The sequence below is a fragment of the Nicotiana sylvestris genome, chromosome 4 (genome assembly GCF_000393655.2).
Source record: "Nicotiana sylvestris chromosome 4, ASM39365v2, whole genome shotgun sequence".
Taxonomy (NCBI): domain Eukaryota; kingdom Viridiplantae; phylum Streptophyta; class Magnoliopsida; order Solanales; family Solanaceae; genus Nicotiana; species Nicotiana sylvestris.
This window is the reverse complement of record NC_091060.1, coordinates 26,409,505-26,430,795: the sequence shown is the minus strand read 5'-3', so window position 1 is coordinate 26,430,795 and position 21,291 is coordinate 26,409,505. Positions and strand designations below refer to the sequence as shown.

General features: G+C 36.9%; 2 protein-coding genes across 2 annotated transcripts; both read right to left on the bottom strand.

Annotated features, from left to right (window-relative positions):
• Nucleotides 1-1,701: 1,701 nt before the first annotated feature.
• LOC138889353 (uncharacterized) lies at nt 1,702-4,778 on the bottom strand. Its single transcript, XM_070172649.1, has 5 exons — nt 4,442-4,778; nt 4,121-4,309; nt 3,653-3,979; nt 3,283-3,571; nt 1,702-2,341 (listed from the first exon to the last, which is right to left on the bottom strand). The coding sequence occupies exons 1-5, from the start codon at nt 4,776-4,778 to the stop codon at nt 1,702-1,704; spliced, it is 1,782 nt and encodes a 593-aa protein (XP_070028750.1).
• Nucleotides 4,779-13,224: 8,446 nt separating this feature from the next.
• Nucleotides 13,225-20,981, bottom strand: LOC104211288 (tricalbin-3-like). The gene is made up of 9 exons (XM_009760326.2): nt 19,819-20,981; nt 18,596-18,837; nt 17,587-17,605; nt 16,763-16,989; nt 15,773-15,882; nt 15,553-15,651; nt 14,681-15,125; nt 14,318-14,564; nt 13,225-13,561 (listed from the first exon to the last, which is right to left on the bottom strand). Exons 1-8 carry the CDS (start codon nt 20,619-20,621, stop codon nt 14,476-14,478), a joined length of 2,034 nt encoding a protein of 677 aa, XP_009758628.1. The 5' UTR covers nt 20,622-20,981; the 3' UTR covers nt 13,225-13,561; nt 14,318-14,475.
• Between the last annotated feature and the right edge of the window lie 310 nt (nt 20,982-21,291).

The window sequence follows — 21,291 nt, the reverse complement described above, 5'->3', positions numbered from 1 at the left end:
TATATATATATATATATATATATATATATATATATTTCACTATAGGCAAGATAAAAATAATAAAAATAGTAATAATTTAATTCTATAGTTAGTGTGCCTCGAAACTTTTATAAATTTGAGGAGTGTTACAATCTTTCCTCCTTAAAAACATTCGTCCTCGAATGTTGCTAGAGCTTTATTCTTAAGCTAACAATCATCCCTTAGGTCCTTGAACCTCTTAAGTTTTCTTAGCACTACTCACTTTTCCAAGGGACTCAAAATTTTGACTAACTCCCTAAATTTTCAAAAATTTTGGCAAAGTTTCCCTTGTAAATTGGACTATCCAAAAATATCCCTGTCACAAATACCACAACTACACCAATAACAACCAAATATACCATAACAGGCCATTCATAGGCACCATACACAACTTATAAATTAATTACTCATACTCCGACAAGGAGGTACCACAATAACTAACAAGAATCTAAAGCACAACAACTTTAGCACAAGTAAATCACTTTATTAAATTAAATATACTACGGAATAAACTAAATTACTGCAACAACTAAGTATAATCTAGGAAGGACATAAACACTTGCCAACTTGTATTTAATAAATGAAATATAAATGTCAAACCAACTTAGGTTTACATATCTTTTTCCTCAAATAAATGTGGATATTTCTTTCTCATATCTTCCTCGACCTCCCACGTAGCCTCTTTTGAATCATGATTACTCCACAAAACTTTTACCGATGCTATATCTTTTGTTCTCAACTTTCTTACTTGCCTATCGAAAATTTCTATAGGTACCTCTTCATAAGTCAAGCCTTCTTTAATATCTATGGTATCGGCAGATACTATATGCGAATCGTCATGAATGTACTTTCTAAGCATAGACACATGAAAGACAGGATGAACAGAGGATAACTTAATGGGCAACGCTAGATCATAAGCTACGTTTCCCTTCTTTTCTATAATCTCATAAGGTCCAATAAATCTAGGACTAAGTTTCCCCTTCTTACCAAACCTCATAACTCCTTTCATTGGTGAAACTTTTAAAAACACCTTGTCACCAGCCATGAACTCTAACTCACGATGTCTCTTGTCAGAATAAGACTTTTGACGACTCTGGGACGCTTTCAGTCTTTCCCTGATTAGCTGAACTTTCTCTAAGGCCTCACAAACAAACTCTGGACCAATCAACGGCACCTCTGCTGGTTCAAACCAACCCACTGGAGACCTACATCTTCGCCCATACAACGCTTCATAAGGAGCCATACCGATGCTAACCTGATAGCTGTTATTGTAAGCAAATTCTATAAGTGGTAAGTGATCATCCAAATTACTTCCAAAATCTATAACACATGCCCGCAGCATATCTTCGAGTGTTTGAATAGTCCTTTCTGCCTAGCCATCGGTCCGTGGATGGAAAGTAGTGCTCAAATTGACCTTGGTACCTAATCTTTTCTGAAATGCCTACCAAAAATGCGTCGTAAACTGAGGGCCTCTATCAGATATGATTGAAACTGGAGTACCATGCAATCAGACTATTTCTTTGTTGTACAACTACGCATACTGCTCTGCAGAATCTGTCATCTTTACTGGTAGGAAATGCACGGACTTTGTCAATCGGTCTACAATAACTCAAATTGAATCATGTTTACGGTACGTGCAAGGTATACCTACTACGAAATCATATTAATCATCTCCCATTTCCACTATGGTATCTCTATATCTTGAGCTAGGCCACCAGGCCTCTGATGCTCGGCTTTGACTTGCTGGCAATTTAAACATTTAGCCACATGATCTGCTACTTGTTTCTTCATGTCTTTCCACCAATACAACTCTTTCAAATCTAGATACATTTTGGTAGCACCTGGGTAGATAGAGTACCTCGAGCTGTGAGCTTCCTCCATTATGGCTTTCCTAAGACTATCTACATCCGGCACACATAACCGATCATTCAACTTTAAAACTCCGTCACTTCCTAGAGTGAAAGCAGTGATTTCTTTGTTTCTGACTCCTTCTTTTAACTTTACTAAGTACGGATCTTCGTCTTGCTTAGCCTTAACATGCGCAACAAGGGAGGATTGCGCTAAGGCATAAGCAGTTATACCTCCTTCTTCGGTCTCATCCAATCTAATTCCATCAATTGCTAGCTTTTGAATTTCTCGACCCAAAGATCGCCTTTGTACTACAAGATGGGCCAAGACACCCATTGACTTCCTACTAAGTGCATCTGCTACCACATTAGCTTTGCCCGGGTGATAAAGGATATTGATGTCATAATCTTTCAATAGCTTGAGCCACCTTCTCTGTCTCAAATTTAATTCTTTTTGCTTGAAAATGTACTGGAGGCTTTTGTGATCTGTAAACACTTCAGAATGCTCTCCATAAAGGTAGTGTCGCTATATCTTTAATGCAAACACCACTGCTACAAGCTCCAAGTCGTGTGTAGGGTAGTTTTTTTTCATGATTCTTTAACTGACTGGAAGCATAAGCAATAACTTTTCTAGTTTGCATAAGAACACAACCAAGGCTCACTATGGAGGCATCATAATACACTGTGAATCCACCCGAACCTGTCGGCAAAGTTAACACAGGTGCAGTGGTCAACCTCTTCTTTAACTCTTGAAAACTCTGCTCACAAACATCTGACCATTAGAACTTAATCGCTTTCTGAGTCAACTTAGTTAATGGAGCTGCAAGTGAGGAAAACCCATCCACAAACCTTCTATAGTAGCCAGCTAACCCCAAGAAACTCCTGATTTCGATTGGTGTTGTCGGCCTAGGCCAGTTCTTGACTACTTCTGTCTTCTGAGGGTCTACTTTTATTCCTTCACTAGATACCACGTGGCCTAATAATGCCACTGACTGCAACTAGAACTCACATTTTGAAAACTTGGCATAAAGCTCATTCTCCTTCAAGGTCTGCAAGGCTATTCTAAGGTGTTTTGCATGATCTTCCTTGCTCTTAGAGTACACCAAAATATCATCTATACACAATAATAAAGGTATCCAGGAATGGCTTGAAAACTCTGTTCATGAGGTCCATGAATGCAGCTGGAGCATTTGTCAACCCGAAGGACATCACTAGAAATTCATAGTGCCCATAGCGAGTTCTAAAGGCTGTTTTAAATATATCCTCTTCTCTGATTCTCAACTAATGGTACCCTGACCTCAAGTCTATTTTTGAAAAGTACTTTGCACCCTGAAGTTGATCAAATAAATCATCAATTCTTGGCAGTGGGTACTTGTTCTTAATGGTAACTTTATTCAACTACCGATAGTCGACGCACATTTTGAGAGACCCATCTTTCTTCTTGACAAACAGAACCGGGGAACCCCATGGTGAAACACTCAGCCTGATGAAGCCCTTGTTAAGAAGGTCTTTCAACTGTTCTCTCAACTCATTAAGTTCTGCTAGAGCCATCCTATAATGAGGTATAGATATGGACTGAGTACCTGGCATGAGATCAATGCCAAAGTCTATGATTCTTTCGGGAGGAAGTCTGGGAAGGTCATCTGGGAAAACTTCTGGAAATTCTCTAACAACTGGCACAGACTGACGAGCTGGTGGTTCTGATTCTGGATTAATGATGTGAGCCAAATAGGCGAGACACCCCTTACCGATCATTCGTTGTGCCTTAAGGTAAGAAATAAACTAACCTACAAGCGATGCTGAACTATCCTTCCACTCTAAGACTTCTTCATTTGGAAATTGGAACCTGACTATCTTGGCATGAAAATCTAACATGGCATAGCAGGAAGACAACCAATCCATACCCATGATCACATCGAAATCCACCATTTCTAATTCTGTGAGATCGGCCTTGGTGTTGCGACCTTGGACTGAAACTATACAACATCTATAGACTCTTGTGACTTTCACTGACTCGCCAACTGGAGTAGATACTAGGTATGGCTCACTAAGTTGTTCCGGTTCTAGTCCGAGGTTAATTGCAAAGTATGAAGTCACATATGAAAACATTGAACCTGGATCCATTATGGCATAAGCATTATGTGAGCAGACTAAAAGTATACCTGTAATAACTTCTGCAGATGCCTCTGCACTCTGACGATCAAGTGTAGCAAACAAACATGGTTGTCCCCCTCCCTGAGTAACTCAGTCTGCACCTCTGCCTGCTCTATGCCCGGTCTGATTATAAGAACCATGATCCTGAGGTGGTGCAACTGCAGTAGCTGAGGAACTAGAAGGACGAGTTGATCCACCACTGAAATTACGTCGCAACTTTGGGCAGTTGGCCTTTATATGACCAATGTCTCCACAATGGTAGCAACCATGAAACCCGAGATTGCACTGACCTGAATGTTGCCGCTTACATGTTCCACAAAGACCTTGTTGGTGTGAATGTTGCGCAGTATGACTCTGGCTATGCGAGGATGATGTCCTAAAATTCTGATTCTAGCGAGACTGATTTCCATAACTCTGAGTACGTTTGAAGGAAGACCCACCACCTGACTGATGACCGGACTGAGCTGGTGCTAATGACTCCTTATTAAAGGAATCCCTTCCACCTCCGCTAGATGTACCATTAAACCTGCCCGTTGTCCGGGCTTTTTTGTTATGCTTTTTTTCTTCTTTACTTAGTTGTCTGTCTTTTTCTAAGTGCTTGGCAAATACCACAACAGAGGAGAAGACTGTCATCCCTACTACTGCAGCTGATGCCGTATCCTTAATGTGGTAAGCTAAACCGCCAACAAACCTGTGAATCTTTGCTTTTTCTGTCTTAACCATATGATGAGCATGTTTAGCTAACCTTATGAATTCCATGTAGTACTCTTGCACATTTTATTCCCTTGCTTGAACTATTTGAACTCTGTAGCCTTAGCTTCCCTATCCTCTTCTGGGATAAAGTTAGCCATGAAGGCCTCTTCAAATTCTTCCCATGTAGGCGGACCATCATCTTCATCTCTTTCCTTTTCCCACATCTCAAACCAAACGCCGGCCACATCTCTAAGCTGGTAAGCAGCTAGCTCCACAACTTCATCATCAAATGCTTTCATCACTTGGAGGGCTTTCTTGACACTCTCCAGCCACAACATCGGATCTTCATCAACTATAGAACCATGGAACACTGGAGGACTCAACTTCAAAAATTCATTCACTCTTGAGGACTCAGAATTGTTCTGTCTATTTGATTGAGGTGGAATCTCATCTCTTCTCTCGTTCTGGTTGGCCATAAAGGATTTAAACATCTCCATAGCACTGTTGACAGCATTAAACATCTGACCCACCTCGGGAGATATAGTTGCCTGAGTCGGAGCTGCTGTTGGGGGCGGTACTGGATCCTGAGGTACTAGATCATCATGCTCCACCCCTCCTTCTTGTTCAACCTGGGTACTTGGACTCCCTTTGTGGATTTTCCCTTCCTTTTCTGAGTCGAAGCCTTCTTAGTTCTGCCTTGAGCCATAATGGTAGCAATAATTTCTTGAGCATCATCCTGAGTGTCGGTGTCAGAGTTACGAGTACGAGCCATCTCTGCGAGTTTTAAAGAAACGAATACATTAGATAGTTTCTAATAGGTAGCATCTACTGCACGATCTAAAGTATGAAAAAAATGAGACTTTTCCTAAATGCTTGTAGCCTCCTGTTTATAAGTATGGCGCACTTCATACACAAAAACAAGACTTTACTAACACGGCTTCATAGACCCCTAGGACTCCATAAACCTGAGGCTCTGATACCAAGTTTGTCACGACCCATTTTCTGAACAGGCTGGGACCGACACTCGATCACTAAACACGACCGAGCGAACTATCTCTGCTTATCAAATCTATTATAACTCCAAACTTTACATGCAATAAGGCAATACTCTAATCAAATACTTTTGACTAATTTAATATTTAAATAAATCAACTCCAAAACTTTATTCGTAGTAACTACTGCATTACTGCTAAGTTATTATAAAAAAACATTCGAATCTTAACTCAACAACTATGTCTATAAAGCCTCTACTGATAAACTGACGCACTACTCAGGACATGAGATTTTCTGGCCAGTTCTCTAAGTAAACAAAGAAATAGCTAAATAAAAATGACTCTAAGGAATACTCCACGAACAAAAGCGGAGCTCACCAATAGCACTGGAAGAGAAGGAATCCCTAACTTGTAGCCTGCTCGCCTGCAAATTCGGTTCCTATGTTGTACCGCAGACCAACGTAGGTTCCCAAAAGAGAACGTCAGTACCATCCATTGTACTCAGTGAGTCTCAACAACAAGGGACAAAATTTTAATAACATATACATTATGAGCAAAGATTCTAAATGCATGTAAAACATAAAGCTTATAAGAATAATTCTAAAATAATTGCATAATAGCAGTTTATGAATATTATAAAAGAAATTCTTTTCTTTTTCAAAAAAATACTTCTCTTTGTACTTTGGGATTTCCAACTATCCTGACTTAATTTTGTCTCATGATCGGCACGGGTTCGATCCCAACCTGATCGAATAGGCCCAATCCACGAGGTGCCACTCGCTTCATGGTTCTCAACGCTCATATATCATATCTTAGCATGGCTAAGTAAATTCTCAGCAACGAGACCCTCGGCTCGTGTGCTCCCTACTTTGGCAGAAGTTGTTTCAGGAAGTCAACGCCTTGGCCAGAACCCTCGGCCTGGACGATGACCCCTTATCAGAATAAAGGATACTCCCAAAAATCTTTTCTTTCTAAAACTTCTTCTTGTGACTTTTCAAGTCTAAATCTTATACACATGATCATACCGGTATCCTTAAATATAAAGCATGACATAAGAATGAAATTAACATTCAAAAGCATTTTTAAAGAATCTTGGTTCTCCATAAATTTTTCACATGAAAGTGGCATATAAGAATAACACAAAAATCTGAAAATTTAAGCACATATGTCAGAATAAATCATCTCACTTTAACTAACATAATTCTATGCTAATAGAATGTCAATGCAACTTCTTGGCCAAATTCCAAATAGAGAAACAAAAAAACAAAAAAGGAAAAAAAATCTAAACATATGAATTGGATTCCTCACAATATTTACTCTTACAGTGTTTCTAATACGATAGTACCAAACTAAAAATGTAGATTTTTGAACAAACCCAATGGTAGGAACTTTATATCTGCTACATAAGGGAAACGATTTGAAATTGAATGTGAGGCAGAAAACTTTTGAGTTGGAAAAGTAAGATGAGCTACTCACTCTTCAATTAAGTACATATTCATTTTTTAGCCAATTCATCAAACACCTCGTATGCATACTTTTGTGAGTAAAACTACTTTGGTAAAGGATTATATTAACTCACCTCAAAACTTCTCGAGCAAATACGTAGGCCCCAGTCCAATTTATACCCGTTAACCAATTGATTCTACTACAACCAGCGTATTTTAATCAATTTTAAAGTTTTACACCTAATATGAAATTTATTATTGATATAGAGGAATAAGGGAATTAACTATTCAATTCTTACCTATTACGGTAATTGACCATAGGGAATTTTACATACCTGAGTTCAAGAATTAGTGATTTGTAAAGAACCCTAAATTTTCCGTTGCATGTGTGATAAGAAGCCTCTATTTCGTGAGCGAACTGTTCTGTTTTTTGTCTCAGCTTTTGCCTTCCGTCCTTTTTGATAAACATTCTGCTTCTCTTTAAGGCTTGGAGCCTTTTGTTTCAAACAACCCTTTTATGGGCTTTTAGGCCTTTTTCCTTCTTTTTTTTAACTTAACTAATAATTAATGATACCCATTTTTGAAAATTAATAGTATTAAAACTATTAATATTTTCCTAATTGTATATCCAATTATATATATATATATATATATATATATTTCACTATAGGCAAGATAAAAATAATTAAAATAGTAATAATTTAATTCTATAGTTAGTGTGTCTCGAAACTTTTATAAATTTGAGGAGTATTACCAGATTGTTCGTAAAACCAAGAAATATTTCTTTATTGGCTATGGTGATGATAATTTTGGTTATCGATTTTGGGATGATCAGAATAGAAAGATCCTAAGACACAGGAATATCATATTTAATAAAAATGTGATGTTCAAAGGCAAGCTTGAAGTAGAACCAACCAACACCAGTAAATAGACATCTGAAATAGTTGAGTTAGAAGAAATCTTAGAAAATGACGTGGTTAGAGGGATTACAATTGGTTCTGAAATTGAAGCTAAAGAACCAAAAGCCGAATCTGGATCAGAACCGGAACCAGAGATAGAATCAGATACAGAACCAAATCTGGAGTCAGGACTTAAATCAAATTCGGGATCGGTTACTCTTGAACCTACATTAAGGAGATTTACAAGAGTCACGAATTCTCCATATAGGTTAACTCTCTCTCTCTCTCCACTATTTACTTTTGACTGATGCTGGAGAACCGGAGCATTTTGTTGAAGCAACGCAGGTGTTAGACTCTGATAAGTAGAAGCTAGTCATGAAAGAAGAAATGAATTCTCTTCAAAAGAATAAAACATAGATATTTACAGAATTACCAAAAGGAATAAGGCATTGCAGAACAAGTGGGTGTACATAGTCAAGGAAGAACATGATGGTAAGAAGAGATATAAAGCACTACTAGTAGTAACAGGCTTTCAGCAGAAGGAAGGAATTGATTACATCGAGATCTTCTCTTCTGTAGTCAAATTAACTACTATCAGGTTGGTGTTAAGTATCGTAGCTACAGAAAATTTACATTTGGAGCAGCTAGATGTTAAAATAGCTTTCTTGCATGGTGACCTTGAAGAAGACATCTACATGACGCAACCTGAAGGTTTTCAAGTTTCTCATAAAGAAAACCTTGTGTGTAAGTTGCAGAAGAGTTTGTATGGTTTGAAATAAGCTCCCGGATAATGGTATAAGAAATTTGTTGGATTCATGCATAACAATAGTATTACACGATGTGAGATAGACCATTGTTGTTATATCAAAAATCTTGATGAATCCTATATCATTTTACTGTTGTACGTTGATGATATGGTAATTGCAGGATCTAGCATAAATGAGATCAACAGGGTTAAGCAACAACTGGCGGAGGAGATTGAAATGAAAAACTTAGGATCAACTAAGCAAATTCTTGGGATGAGGTTTAGTAGAAACAGGTCTGAAAGAACCTTAAAATTGTCTCAAGAAAAGTACATACAGAAGGTACTAAGCAGGTTCAGTCTTCATGATGCAAAGACCAGAATCACTCCACTCGGAAGACATCTTAATCTGTCGAAGAACCAATCACCTAAGACAGATGAAGAAAGGAAGTACATGTCCAAAGTTCCATATGCTTCAACAGTAGGAAGTTTGATGTATACTATGGTTTGTACTAGTCCTCACATAGCCCATGCAATTGGAGTTGTCAGTAGATACATGTCATATCCAACAAAGTAGCATTGAGAAGGTGCAAAATGGATATTGCGATATCTCAAAGGAACCTCAGGCATGATACTTCGTTTTAAAAAGATCAATATTATCTTACAAGGTTTTACTAATGCAAATTTAGGCGGTGATTTGGATAGTCAAAAAAGTACCACATGCTACGAGTTTACCATGGGTGGTACTGCTGTTAACTAGATGTCCAGACTTTAGAAAAGTGTTGTTCTATCTACCATTGAAGCAGAGTACATGAAAATCTCAGAAGCTGGAAAAAAGATGATTTGGCTCAAGAATTTTCTTAAAGAGCTAGGTAAAGAGCAGGACAATTGTGTGATTTTTAGCGATAGCCAGTAATTCATCTTTCCAAGAATCCAGTATTTCATGCAAGATCAAAGCACATCCAATTGAGGTATCATCATATCCGAGAGTTGATAAGTGAAGGAACTCTTACCCTGCAGAAGATATAAGGATCAAAGAACTTGTCGGGCATGTTGACCAAAGTTGTCGGTGTTGATAAACTGAGGTTGTGCACTGCCTCAATTAGCCTTCAAGACTGATAGCGTGAAGGCGCCACCAGAGAATAGAAAATCTTTTTTTTTAATTTCTTTCTTGATGTAACATAGGTTTGACGGAGAGATTGATAAGAGCAAACCTGTTGTTGAATGTGAAAGAAGAAAAAGTAGACAAAATAAAAGAAAGAAAAGTCAAAGAGAGAAGAAAAATGATAGGCGGAAGCCATCTTTGAAATCTTTTCCTATGACGTAAGTGCTTACGTCGGCATTTCTTATGGCGTAAGTGCTTACGTCAGCATTCTTATGACGTAAGTGTTTATGGCGGCAGGGCATTCAAATGTCTATAAAAGGGGTCTGCATTTTCATTTGCATACCATCCCTCAACTTCTTCTTTCTTTTCAATTAATAAAGAGCTATTCATTGTGTGAATGTGGAGTAGGCAAAAATTGCCGAACCACGTAAATCTTATCTTGTCTTGTCATTTCTTTATCTTTTTCTTACAGAGTTTTGAATTTTCATAAGCTTCCATTCTGAACTCGTCTAGTTCATTTACCTGTAATAATCTGTTCTTTCTCACTGGGCATAGTTCCATGTTCAATTTTTTTAAAGCCCAAAAAGCTTTATGTTCAAGTTCGATGGGCAAATGACATGCTTTGGTATAGACTAATTTGTAAGAGGTTGTATAAGTAGACATTTTAAATGTCGTTCGGTAGGCTCATAATGCATCATCAAGTTTTATTGCCATCTTTTCTTGATCTTCCAACCGTATTTTCGAGGATTCTCTTTATTTCATGATTAGAAACTTCCACTTGCCTTTGTGTTTGGGCATGATATGGTGTGTCCGTTTTATGAGTTACACTGTAGTTAACTAGTAGGCTAGAAAATTGTATGTTGATGAAATGAGTGCCTTGATCAGTAATAATGACTCGCGATGCGCCAAATCTCGTGAAAATATATTTTCTAAGAAAATCACACACCGTCTACGCGTCATTTTTTTCTGTGGGTATGTTTTCAACCCATCGTGACACATAATCTACTGCCACAAGGATGTACTCATAGGAATAGGACGAAAGAAAAAGGACCCATAAAATCTATCCTCCATATATCAAATATTTCACATACCTGAATAGACTGCATGAGCATTTCATCTCTTTTGGAGATGTTTCTTGTTCGTTGATATCTGTCACACTTTGCGACATAAATTCTCGCATCCTTGAAAATGGTAGGCCAAAAGAATCCTGCTTCCAACACTTTGGAGGCAGTCTTGTTAGCTGCATAATGGCCACCGGCCGCAGCATCATAATAATGGTGCAAAATATTATTCATTTCTATTTCAAGGACACGTCTTCTAATAAGACTATCTGCACAATATTGAACAAGGAACATACCAAAAATAATATTTAGCTTATGCTAAAAGCTTTTTCTTTGGTAGGAGAATCCTTGAGATATCCAGTTGCCGACCAAGTAATTGGCAATGTCGGTAAACCATGGGGGTTGATCAACTACTGTTGCAATTAAGCAGATTTGATCATCAAGGAGTTCTTCCCTGATATCAGTACATTCTAAAGGCGGATTTTCCAGTCTTGATAAGTGAACTATCACTTGATTTTCAGAACCTTTTCGATCTTTAATTTCAAGGTCAAATTCTTGTAAAAACAATATTCACGTTAGCAATCGAGGTTTAGCTTCTTCTTTTTTGCTAAGAGGTATTTTACTACCGCATGGTCAGTGTATACTGTGACCTTAGTTTCGATGAGGTAAGATCAAAATTTATCAAAGGCAAATATTACCGCCAATAGTTCTTTCTCAGTGGTAGCATAATTCAATTGAGCTTCATTGAGAGTTCCACTAGCGTAGTATATTAGTCTAAAAAACTTATCCCTCTTTTGTTCTAAAACGGCTCCCACCGCTATATCACTCGCGTCATACATTATTTCAAAAGGTTGACTCCAGTCAGGGGTGACTACAGTGGGCGTGTTAGCTAATTTCTCTTTGAGGATTTCGAAAGCTTTCTTGCACTCATCTGAAAAATCAAACCTGGCATCTTTCATGAGTAGGTTAGTTGGAGGTTTGAAATTTTTGAAAAATCTTTTATGAACCTTATATAAAAATCAGCATGTCTTAAGATACTTCTAATACCTCTTACCTTTTGTGGGAGGGGGTAATCCTGATATGATGCTGATTTTTGCTTTATTAACTTCTATTCCCTTAGCACTGTTCAAGCACAATTCCCTCTTGTACCATAAAATAACATTTTTCCCAATTCAAAACCAAGTTAGTTTCCTTGCCTCTTTTGAGTACTAGGCTTAAGTGATAAATGCAATATTTAAATGATTTTTCGAAAAGAGTGAAATCATCCATAAAAATTCAAGAAAATTTTGAGAAAAGATAGCTGTCATGCAATGTTGAAATGTAGCAAGGGCAATGTTGAAAGTAGTTATGTCTTAGTCTTCTGGAGCAGTTGGTATCTGATTGTATCCTGAGTATCCATCAAGAAAACAATACAAACCATATCATGCTATTCTTTCTAGCATTTGATCAGTAAAGGGCAAAGGAAAATAATCTTTTCTTGTAGCATCATTAAGTCGTCTATAGTCAATACAAACTCTCCATCATGTCACTCTTTGTGTTGGTATTATCCTGTGATTCTTTCGAATGCAAGGATTAATAAAAAATATATTAAGAAATAAAATAGATAGATATGAAAATATTTATCACTCAAAATCTGACCTTCCAACATATATAGGTCAATTTCTGATCAAGCACCAATTGAAAATACGAATACCATTATAATAACTTATCAAAGTTCATGCGGCAATTGTCGAAAGAAACAAACTTTAACACATAGAGGGACATACTACGATATATAAGTAGTAGGCTTAAATAGAGAATCACAGATAAGAAAATAGGACAATACTAATATTACAACTTTAGAATAGAAAGAGAGTCATCCAGAAATAAAGTTAATCTTCTGAAACTAAGAATTGCTCATTTCCTTCTCTGCCAACTCCCCCATAAGCAGCTGAAAATCGATGTATTTAAAGCTTTTTTTCTAACAAATAAAGTGTACACTTGAATACTTTGTTTCTCAACTTGGCAAGTAGCCAACAATACTTGCTTGATCTTTAGTTTCGTTCTAGTCAAAATACTCTACCACATGCAACATTGACAGTATCGTCATATCATAATACGGTTGTCCTCTTACCACTTTAAGAATGAAGAGAAAGAAAGGTTAGGCTGAAGAGGACAGAATTATAACTATTTTCACTAGTTTCAATGGCATAGTAGACTCTTAGATTGAATCTCTTGTAAAGAGAAAACATCAGGCCACTAAAGTTGGGCAGTTCACGACACATGGTGAACCACGGCTAAAATAACTTAAATCACATTAAAGTCAAAGTTCAGTGGCTGAATCCAACTCTGCAACACACACACACACACAGAGACAGAGAGAGAGGAGAGAAATTTTACCAGATGAAACAAATACCTAGAAGAAGGGGATGGCCAAAATTTGCCGCTAACAAGAATATATACCTCATTGTAAAAAAAAATATATTTGAATGTTCTCTTTTATGTGTTTGGGGATCCTCTTCATTTGCTTTTGGAGGTTGTAGGGGGGAGAGGGTTTGAGTATTTGATCTTGTTAAAATGTTAGTGTACAACAGTAGACAGAAAATGGAGGAATCGGTTGCCCAGCCTGCCACAGCAAACAAAAGAATAAGCAAATTTAGTTCAGAGCTCAGGAATTAAAGAAACACAACTTAAGACAACAAAAGTAAACCAAGTTATGTTTTCATGAAAATAACTATCCTGAATGAATATATTTTTTCCAGTGTTAAAATCCCTATTTTCCTAGAAGAATTCCTCGTGGATATGAATCTGTCATATGCAAATCCATGTTTTGTGTTATCCACCAATTGTTAAGTCATACTATATTCTTCAAGGATATAAATAACTATCGAAGTGATAAAATTTTGAAACTGAAACACCAAGAAACAATGGTAAATCTGCTAATTTATACAAGGAAATAAGAAATATGTTGGTATTTTTCAATCTGAAATTAGATCAAATTGTACGCTCATATTGTCAATATTCAAGATTAACATTGTAGTTGTCATGCTAATTTTTTATGTTAAATGTTAGCACATTAAGTTCAAAGTTCATTCGGTAATTACTTGTTTAAGAGCCTCTAGGCTACCCAACAAACATACTCTTTCAGTGGCACCATGATATAAATTACACTACGTAAACCACCCGCTGGAATTTCAAATTCACCTTCTCCTATATTTGTCATTGGTTGCTAATTAGTTGCAGAGAAACTGGTAAAGAGCAGATACTAAAGTTCTTAGCCAAAAGGCCGACAACATATACTGCAAGAGGTAGAGAAATGAGTTTAAGTGACAAATGCATGTGGAATAGTGAGTTAAGGTATAGAATCAGAAGACCAACATACCTCGAATGGAAGAATGACAAAAGGCACGAACTATGATAAAGTTTCCGTTCGGGCAATCCCAGAGTGGGGACAACTGTGTGGTTTTGACAGAATCACCCAGCAGAAGCTCTATATTGTATTCTTTACTAGGTGGTATCAATTTTATTTTGTTTCATATATCAGGGATTGAAAATGCTAGAACCACTGACATTGAGAGCAATTAGAACTGAGATACTTGTGATAACCGCAAGCCAAAATAGGGCCAATTCTGCAAATAAGAGGTGTTAAATGAGACAAGCAAGAAATGAGAAGAACTCTTAAGCATTTCCTAGGAGAAAATAAAATTGAAATTTGAACTATCCAGAGCAATTCAATGCAATTTACCTCCGAAATTTTCAGGGGTATCAGAATTTTGTTGTACAGGTTTAGCAGGAGTACGTTGTCTTGATGCTGACACTCTAGTTTTAAAATCATCTACAGTTTTAATATTGCCTGTTTCAGATGCCACGATCCCTTGGAATTCCTCACTGACAATTAACGCTGCTAATAAATCCACAAATGATTCTTTATCTGTTCCACTAGACACAGTCTTTCCACGCTGCTCATATACAGCAGCATCTCGTTCATCAAAGTCGGATAATTCATCATCTGAAGCATCCAAATCCAAGGACCTTGCTTCAATCCTTTCATCTTCTTCATCTTCGACATAAGCTTTATATGTCAGTCGGAGTAAGACCTCTCCTACAGGCCTTGGTCCCAGTAGTCCCCAGCCTCTGATGACCACAATTATGTCAGTCGGTACAGTATCTTCAAGAGATCCCAGATCAACCTAGAAATAGCAGTCATCAGCAGGATACCTTTCTAAAAATTGTAAGTTACCCTCTTTTTTATTCTATAAATCACAAAAACCTCTACCACTAATTTTGACCCATTCTCACCTAATATTGCAGATTTCAAAGATAGCACTAAGCACAAAATTATTTCAAAGTCTAGCAGTATCCACAAAGTTTTAATAAGTTCCAAGCAGAAGTTTGTAACTTCGCTGATACTTGACTCATATCTGAACTTAGTAAAGAAAAACAAAACAGAGAACGCAATCCTCATACAATCTAGTAAAGAAGAATTACACCTTCTAAGCATATTTGTTTCATTGCAAGAATCATCTTTAGCTCTTCGCCCCAGAAAACAAGAAATTAGATGGATCACCTTTGAGCAACAAAGACAACAGATAATATTTGCATGTACAGGATGTTTACCTCTCCTGCCCCAATAGTAAAATCTGTAAATCCAAGGGAATCCTTTGCTTCTATATATAGCTTTTGTTTCCTGGGGTTTGTGACAAACATGTGAAAATCCTGCCAAAGAACAAAGAAAAAATGGGCAACAGATGTATGAGTTACAGCAAAAGATTAAGCAAGCCGACCGACAAATAAATCCTACCACTATATCAGGCCAACAGATCTAAATTTAAATCACCTGATTCCATATAGGCTCTCCAGGAGGTCCAATTACAGTAGTTTGACTGTTTCTTTTGCTGCGTATTACTTGATCTCCAAGTCTTAGAATAACATATGGATCAGTTTTGCCTGAATGACAGAGTCCAGGAGAATTTCACAAAGAGAGACATGGAAAAATAGAAGAGGAAATTACATTTACAGAAAACAAGTAGTATTCATGAAAGAAATGAGGCCTACAAAACCCTTATGTGATAACCTGATCTAAACATCTTATGTGCAAGGCTCTCCATGTGCTAACCTAGCATCTGGAAACAAAAGTTTTTGTTTTTATTTTTTTGATAAGTACCTAGCATCTGAATCCAGGCATGGACATCAATGAAGTCGCTGTTTCTTGGTGGTGGCCAATGTCATTGAATCACATAAAGAACATACTTTCTGATAAACTTGAGACAAAGGTTATATATGTGCACCCAAGCCGTGGTTGGCACTTAAAAGAAAAGACAAAAGGGAAGAGGTGGGGGCGACAGTAATTTAATGGAATCACTCATTTCTACCAAACTTTAGCTACGAAATTATTTTATATTTGTCGGTGAGCATAGTCAAAAGTCTTCACATTTCCTTCTTTACAATGTGATTCATTTGGTACTGTTTTCTTAATCAGTGATTTCATCCTGTAATTATTCTATTTGAAAGAAGAATGATAAATTATGCTTCCACTGGTTCACTATGATTACAGCACCAACTATGAGTCCCCAAATGGATGGCTTTTATATTCACTTAAAGTAGTTGTTCATGCAATGGAAGTCACATTATTTAGGATCTTCGACTGATTTTCAAACAAATACCCTTTTTTCTTTTTTCTTTCACCAGATTAGAATATGTACACAGCATTTTCTTACTATTAAAAGAATATGAAGAAACGAATTGACAAGTTTTTAGTGTTACAAAGAAGCAAAAATCAGAACTAGGAAAGATTGATGCCACTGATGATAGATGAACAAATTCATACCATAGATGATATAAGAGAGTTTCCTTGCATCAACAAGAGTCACTGATAGTTCTCCAGCAAAGTCCCTGTTTCCTTCTTGCATTTCTCCAGCCTTCACTTCATTTTGACCAGACTTAACATCATTTGGAACAGGGCCAACTGCCTTCCCTTTCTGAAAATCCAAAACAATTTTTTTCGGTCGGACGAAAAGACGAGGTAAATCCTCAGTAAGAAGTTTCTTCAAAAACCTGAAATATCCATAGAAGAAATAAGAACTCACACTCACTGCTGCAGTGGAAAATGAGATAGTTCCATAGAATATTGTAAATTGAAAACAAGACGGGCAAGAAATCAAGAATGAATATGATGCTAGAACTATCTAGGCCTAGAATTAAATATAAAGAAGATCCGTGCTAAAGCACCAAATGCAACCATTAGTCATTACCATAGACCATTTCAAATGACCAGAGATTTCCAAAAGAATCAGAGAGGATAAATGGGAAGCATGAGAGAAAGACAGAAAGATAGAGGCCGAGGGCTTCCTTGGAATAAAGATAATGTGGCAGATTCTCAAGAGAGTCATACATGATTGATGACAACTGAACATGACCTATAACTTGAAATGCAAATGGTTTTTTTAATTGTAAAACTGAAAGAAGCATATGTGACTGCATAAGGTCTTAGGGGTAAAAGCGGTCGTGGAAAGCATTCTTCAATGAGCTGACTTATCCCCACCAAAAAAAAAGGACTCTTCAATGAGCTGGCAATTGGGATAAACAAACTGAAACAGAATACGCATGTGTAATAAAAACACAACAGAAGATGATGGATAAAATACTACTTACATTGATAGAACAGGAATTGCTGGTGTTGCCCAAATACATGCAAGAAAAAAACATAAATATGTGAATATCCTCATACTGGCCACATCAATAAAGTCACTCGCCTAGTTTATAAAATTATTTTTGGTATCGTTATCCCATTTTAGATCCGTGAAAAGAAAAATAAACAATGGGCAATTAATGATGACAACTCGGCCTCAGTAAGTAATCAACATTTGGTAACTACATATTGGAGATCTCACTTCACAGCAACTCAACAAAAAAGAGCTGGTTTTCACTAATAAAAAAATCAGGTTTTATGGCAGAAGAATGCTAGTTAGGGAGATGAGTCCATAGAGAAGATTATGCAGAGCAAGAAAGAAAACTAGAAAAGAAGAATGCAAATATGTTTCATAATCTTCAAAAGTATACCTAATCGGTGCTAAAGACTCGTATGAAGTTCCTAAAATTACATTACAGTACTCCATACGAATTAACTCTATGGAGTTCATCCATAAGTCTTAAAGAATATGTTCCAACAATAAAAATTTGAAACCCATGATTAAACTCACAATCTAAACACTTTTTCCACTCCATAAGTCACTGAATGGCTCACTCTTCTCTAAGAATTGAGCGCTAACAAAAAGAAAGTCAAAGAGGTTTCAAAAGAAACAAATTAAACACAAAAGAATGGTGAAACTTTTGTTACACTTTAAAAAAAAATAAAAAAAATTGTGAAACTTTTATAGGTAAAATCTTGAATATATCTGTTTTAAAACACTATTTAATATCTAAATCATTTGGGCATGCAATAACAACAACTATGACTCAATCCCAAGCAAGTTAGAGTTGATTATATTCACTGTCCATGTCAAACCATCTAAATTCATCTTAGTCCAATATTAAAAGAATAAAATTAATAGGAAAACACTAGAATATCTCTATATTTTCTTCTGGCATTAAACACCAAGATTCTTATCTGTCACATGATTCATCTCACAGATAATAGCCCTAACGATTGAATTTCACATACCCATTAGGTTGAACAAACGGAATGGTGACAAGTCAAGCTTTATCTTCGGAAGGGAAACAAAAGCCCAAGAAACCGCTCCAACCCAAGGCTCTGTTTGTATTAATCGTAACTTGACCCAGAGTTCACCATCAATGTCAAAGTTCCGAACACCGACTGGTACAACAATGGGGATAACTCCAAATTTTAGTGACAGCATTAAAAGCATACGAGCACCACCAGTGTATCGGAGACCTATCTGATACCTAGGCAGCATTAAACAATGCACAAATCAGTTGATACATTTAATGAACTTTCACATAACAAAAAAGGTAAGGAGTTGTATTTTTATCATGTCACTTTGATTGGAGCTAGAGAACTTTGTAGCACAGAGAAAAGTAGAGAAGGTCATAGCTATACACATGTTCTGATTTCAAATAATGAACCAAAATTTATGGAGTTGAGTTGAATAATCGGTAGTAAAATGAGACAGAGCATATGAGGAGAGCCAAAATTTGGTTGGAGATGTCCCAAAAAAAATACTTCCCTGGTTCAGAATCAGGATTTTCTGGGTCAAGAGGATGCTTAAGTATATTGATAGCAAACAATGTTCTATGAAGTTTCATAACATTATCCTTCAATTTGTAAATCCGAAACTACCTTGGCACAGAATGGAGGTAACTAATGTATAGCTCCACTACAAACTTTATCGAGGAAAAGACAGGTCGTAATTATCAGATTCAAATTTCTCAAGGAGCTAGTCTAATTTTTTTTTTTCTTTTTTTCATCACTCTCACCTAGTTTAGTTGTTTCTTCAATAGAGTGAAAGCACCACTATATCGAAAGAAAACATTCTCCTCCTAATTAAATGATGTACCTATATTTTCCTTCTGATTCTGGACGTCAACTGAAATAAGGAACGAAAGATAAGGATAAATAAGGACCGAAAGCTAAGGAGAAAATATCAACTCGATAGCTTTCAACCGAAATAATTTCACAAGGAAAGAGCTTTCTCTAATACTCTAATAGAATGTTGTGTGTATAATTCTCTTTTGATTCTAGACCTCGTCACAACTGAAGAATGCAGGCTAAGGAGAATATAGCAACTTAAAGGCTTTCTTTCAACCAAGGAAATCAAACAAGTAAAGAGCTTTTCTAATTTTAAATTCAACCTTTTTTCCTTTTACAGTTAGGAGAGTTTTTTCTATATCAAACAAGCAAAGAGCTTTGCAAGAAATGTTACTCACTGCAAATCATTGACTCGACGAGAAGTTCTGCGCTCGACGCTCCTAACAGAAAGAGGCTCATCCCCGAGCGAAAATTGCTTAATCTCAACTCTCTCTACATAATCAGGCTTCTTCAAATTATCAATAACAGGCTGAAGCAAACCGATGATCCAATTCTCAATGCCGCCTCTATAGACCTTCCACAACTTCCCTAACACCATATTTACCCACTCCACTGATTCTTTCCTTTGCAAATCCTTCTCTAACAATGACGAAAGATTCATTGGGACCCGCGGCCACATCCCCTCGGGGTTCCCTCCATTCCCCCCTCCCTTAGAACTACTTTTTCTTGAAGTCCAAACCTTATCAAAAACAACACCAACAAAGAAAAACAAAGCAAAAAGCCCGAAAACGCCTCGATTAATTGGAGGTGAAGGTAATGGATGCATCACCCCTAATTGAGTCCTTAACTTATCTACAAAAGGGTCTTCTTGAAAACTAGCAAAATTGTTACTACTAGAACGACTAGTAGAAGCTTCTAATTCATCAGAGACACTTGTAGAAGGTTCTAATTCATCAGAAAACCTCTTAATTAGAATATTTCGAGCTCCTCTTGTGGCAATACTATTTGTAATATGTACATCAAAATTATGGTGGTTTCCACCACCATTCACACAACAAGGTCGAATTGCCCATTTAGTAGAAACCCAATTGAAATCCAAATTTGAGCCCAATTTCCTCAAACCCCTTCTCTTCCTTGTTGTTGCGAATAGTGAATTGCGAGAGAAATCAGGCGTAATAGCGGAAATTGATTCAAAAACCATTAATTACAAAAGAACCAGAAGACTTTGGAGCTATAATTAACAGTTGCTGAATTATACAGCGAAGTGCTAGTAAACATGAATCCAAAACTCAGATTGCAAAAGCTAATACTAGTTTTGCTCAAACCAAAGGGAATTGAAAACAACATTAGAAGCTATAGAAATCTTAGTCGATGCATCAGAAGCTGAGAAGAAAACTCTGTGTGTGTGTGTGAGAGAGAGAGAGAGTAATAAGGAGAAGATAGGGAGAGTGAAAAGGCCAAAAGGCAAAAAGGAGGAAGAGAAAGTGGGACGGTACAAATGTGGTATAGGGAATAGGAATCAGGATTGATTCTGATTCTGATTTGATTACAGGGTATTTTCAAGGCCTCAAAAATTTTGCAATCTCAAACAAAAAATCCACATTACACAAACCGTCCAACGTGTGAAAGTACACCCCTTACCCCACCCCCACCCGACAGAATTGAAGAAGAATTCAGGAGAATTTTCTCTATATTTTTTTATGATTCAAACGTATGTACAGCCAATTGTATAAATACACTGAAAAGGAATCTATTTTCTAACTACCTAGCCAGTTGTACAATTTCTACTAGCTGTCTTGTACACTTTCCAGTTATTACGGGGTTGCACCAAGGGTTTGCGCTCAGCTCATTCCTATTTGCTCTGGTGATGG

Excerpts from the sequence above, each read along its gene's own strand:
- LOC138889353 (XM_070172649.1), bottom strand. The coding sequence starts at position 4,778 with ATGGAATTCATAAGGTTAGCTAAACATGCTCATCATATGGTTAAGACA. Across the intron at positions 3,980-4,120 it reads CGGGCATAGAGCAGGCAGAG|GTTCAATGTTTTCATATGTG; the intron begins GTGCAGACTGAG and ends TAATGGATCCAG. Across the intron at positions 2,342-3,282 it reads AAAGATGGGTCTCTCAAAAT|CCTCCAGTACATTTTCAAGC; the intron begins GTGCGTCGACTA and ends AGATCACAAAAG.
- LOC104211288 (XM_009760326.2), bottom strand. The coding sequence starts at position 20,621 with ATGGTTTTTGAATCAATTTCCGCTATTACGCCTGATTTCTCTCGCAAT. Across the intron at positions 15,883-16,762 it reads ACTCTCTTATATCATCTATG|GCAAAACTGATCCATATGTT; the intron begins GTATGAATTTGT and ends TCTGTCATTCAG. Across the intron at positions 15,126-15,552 it reads TTACTATTGGGGCAGGAGAG|GTTGATCTGGGATCTCTTGA; the intron begins GTAAACATCCTG and ends TGCTATTTCTAG.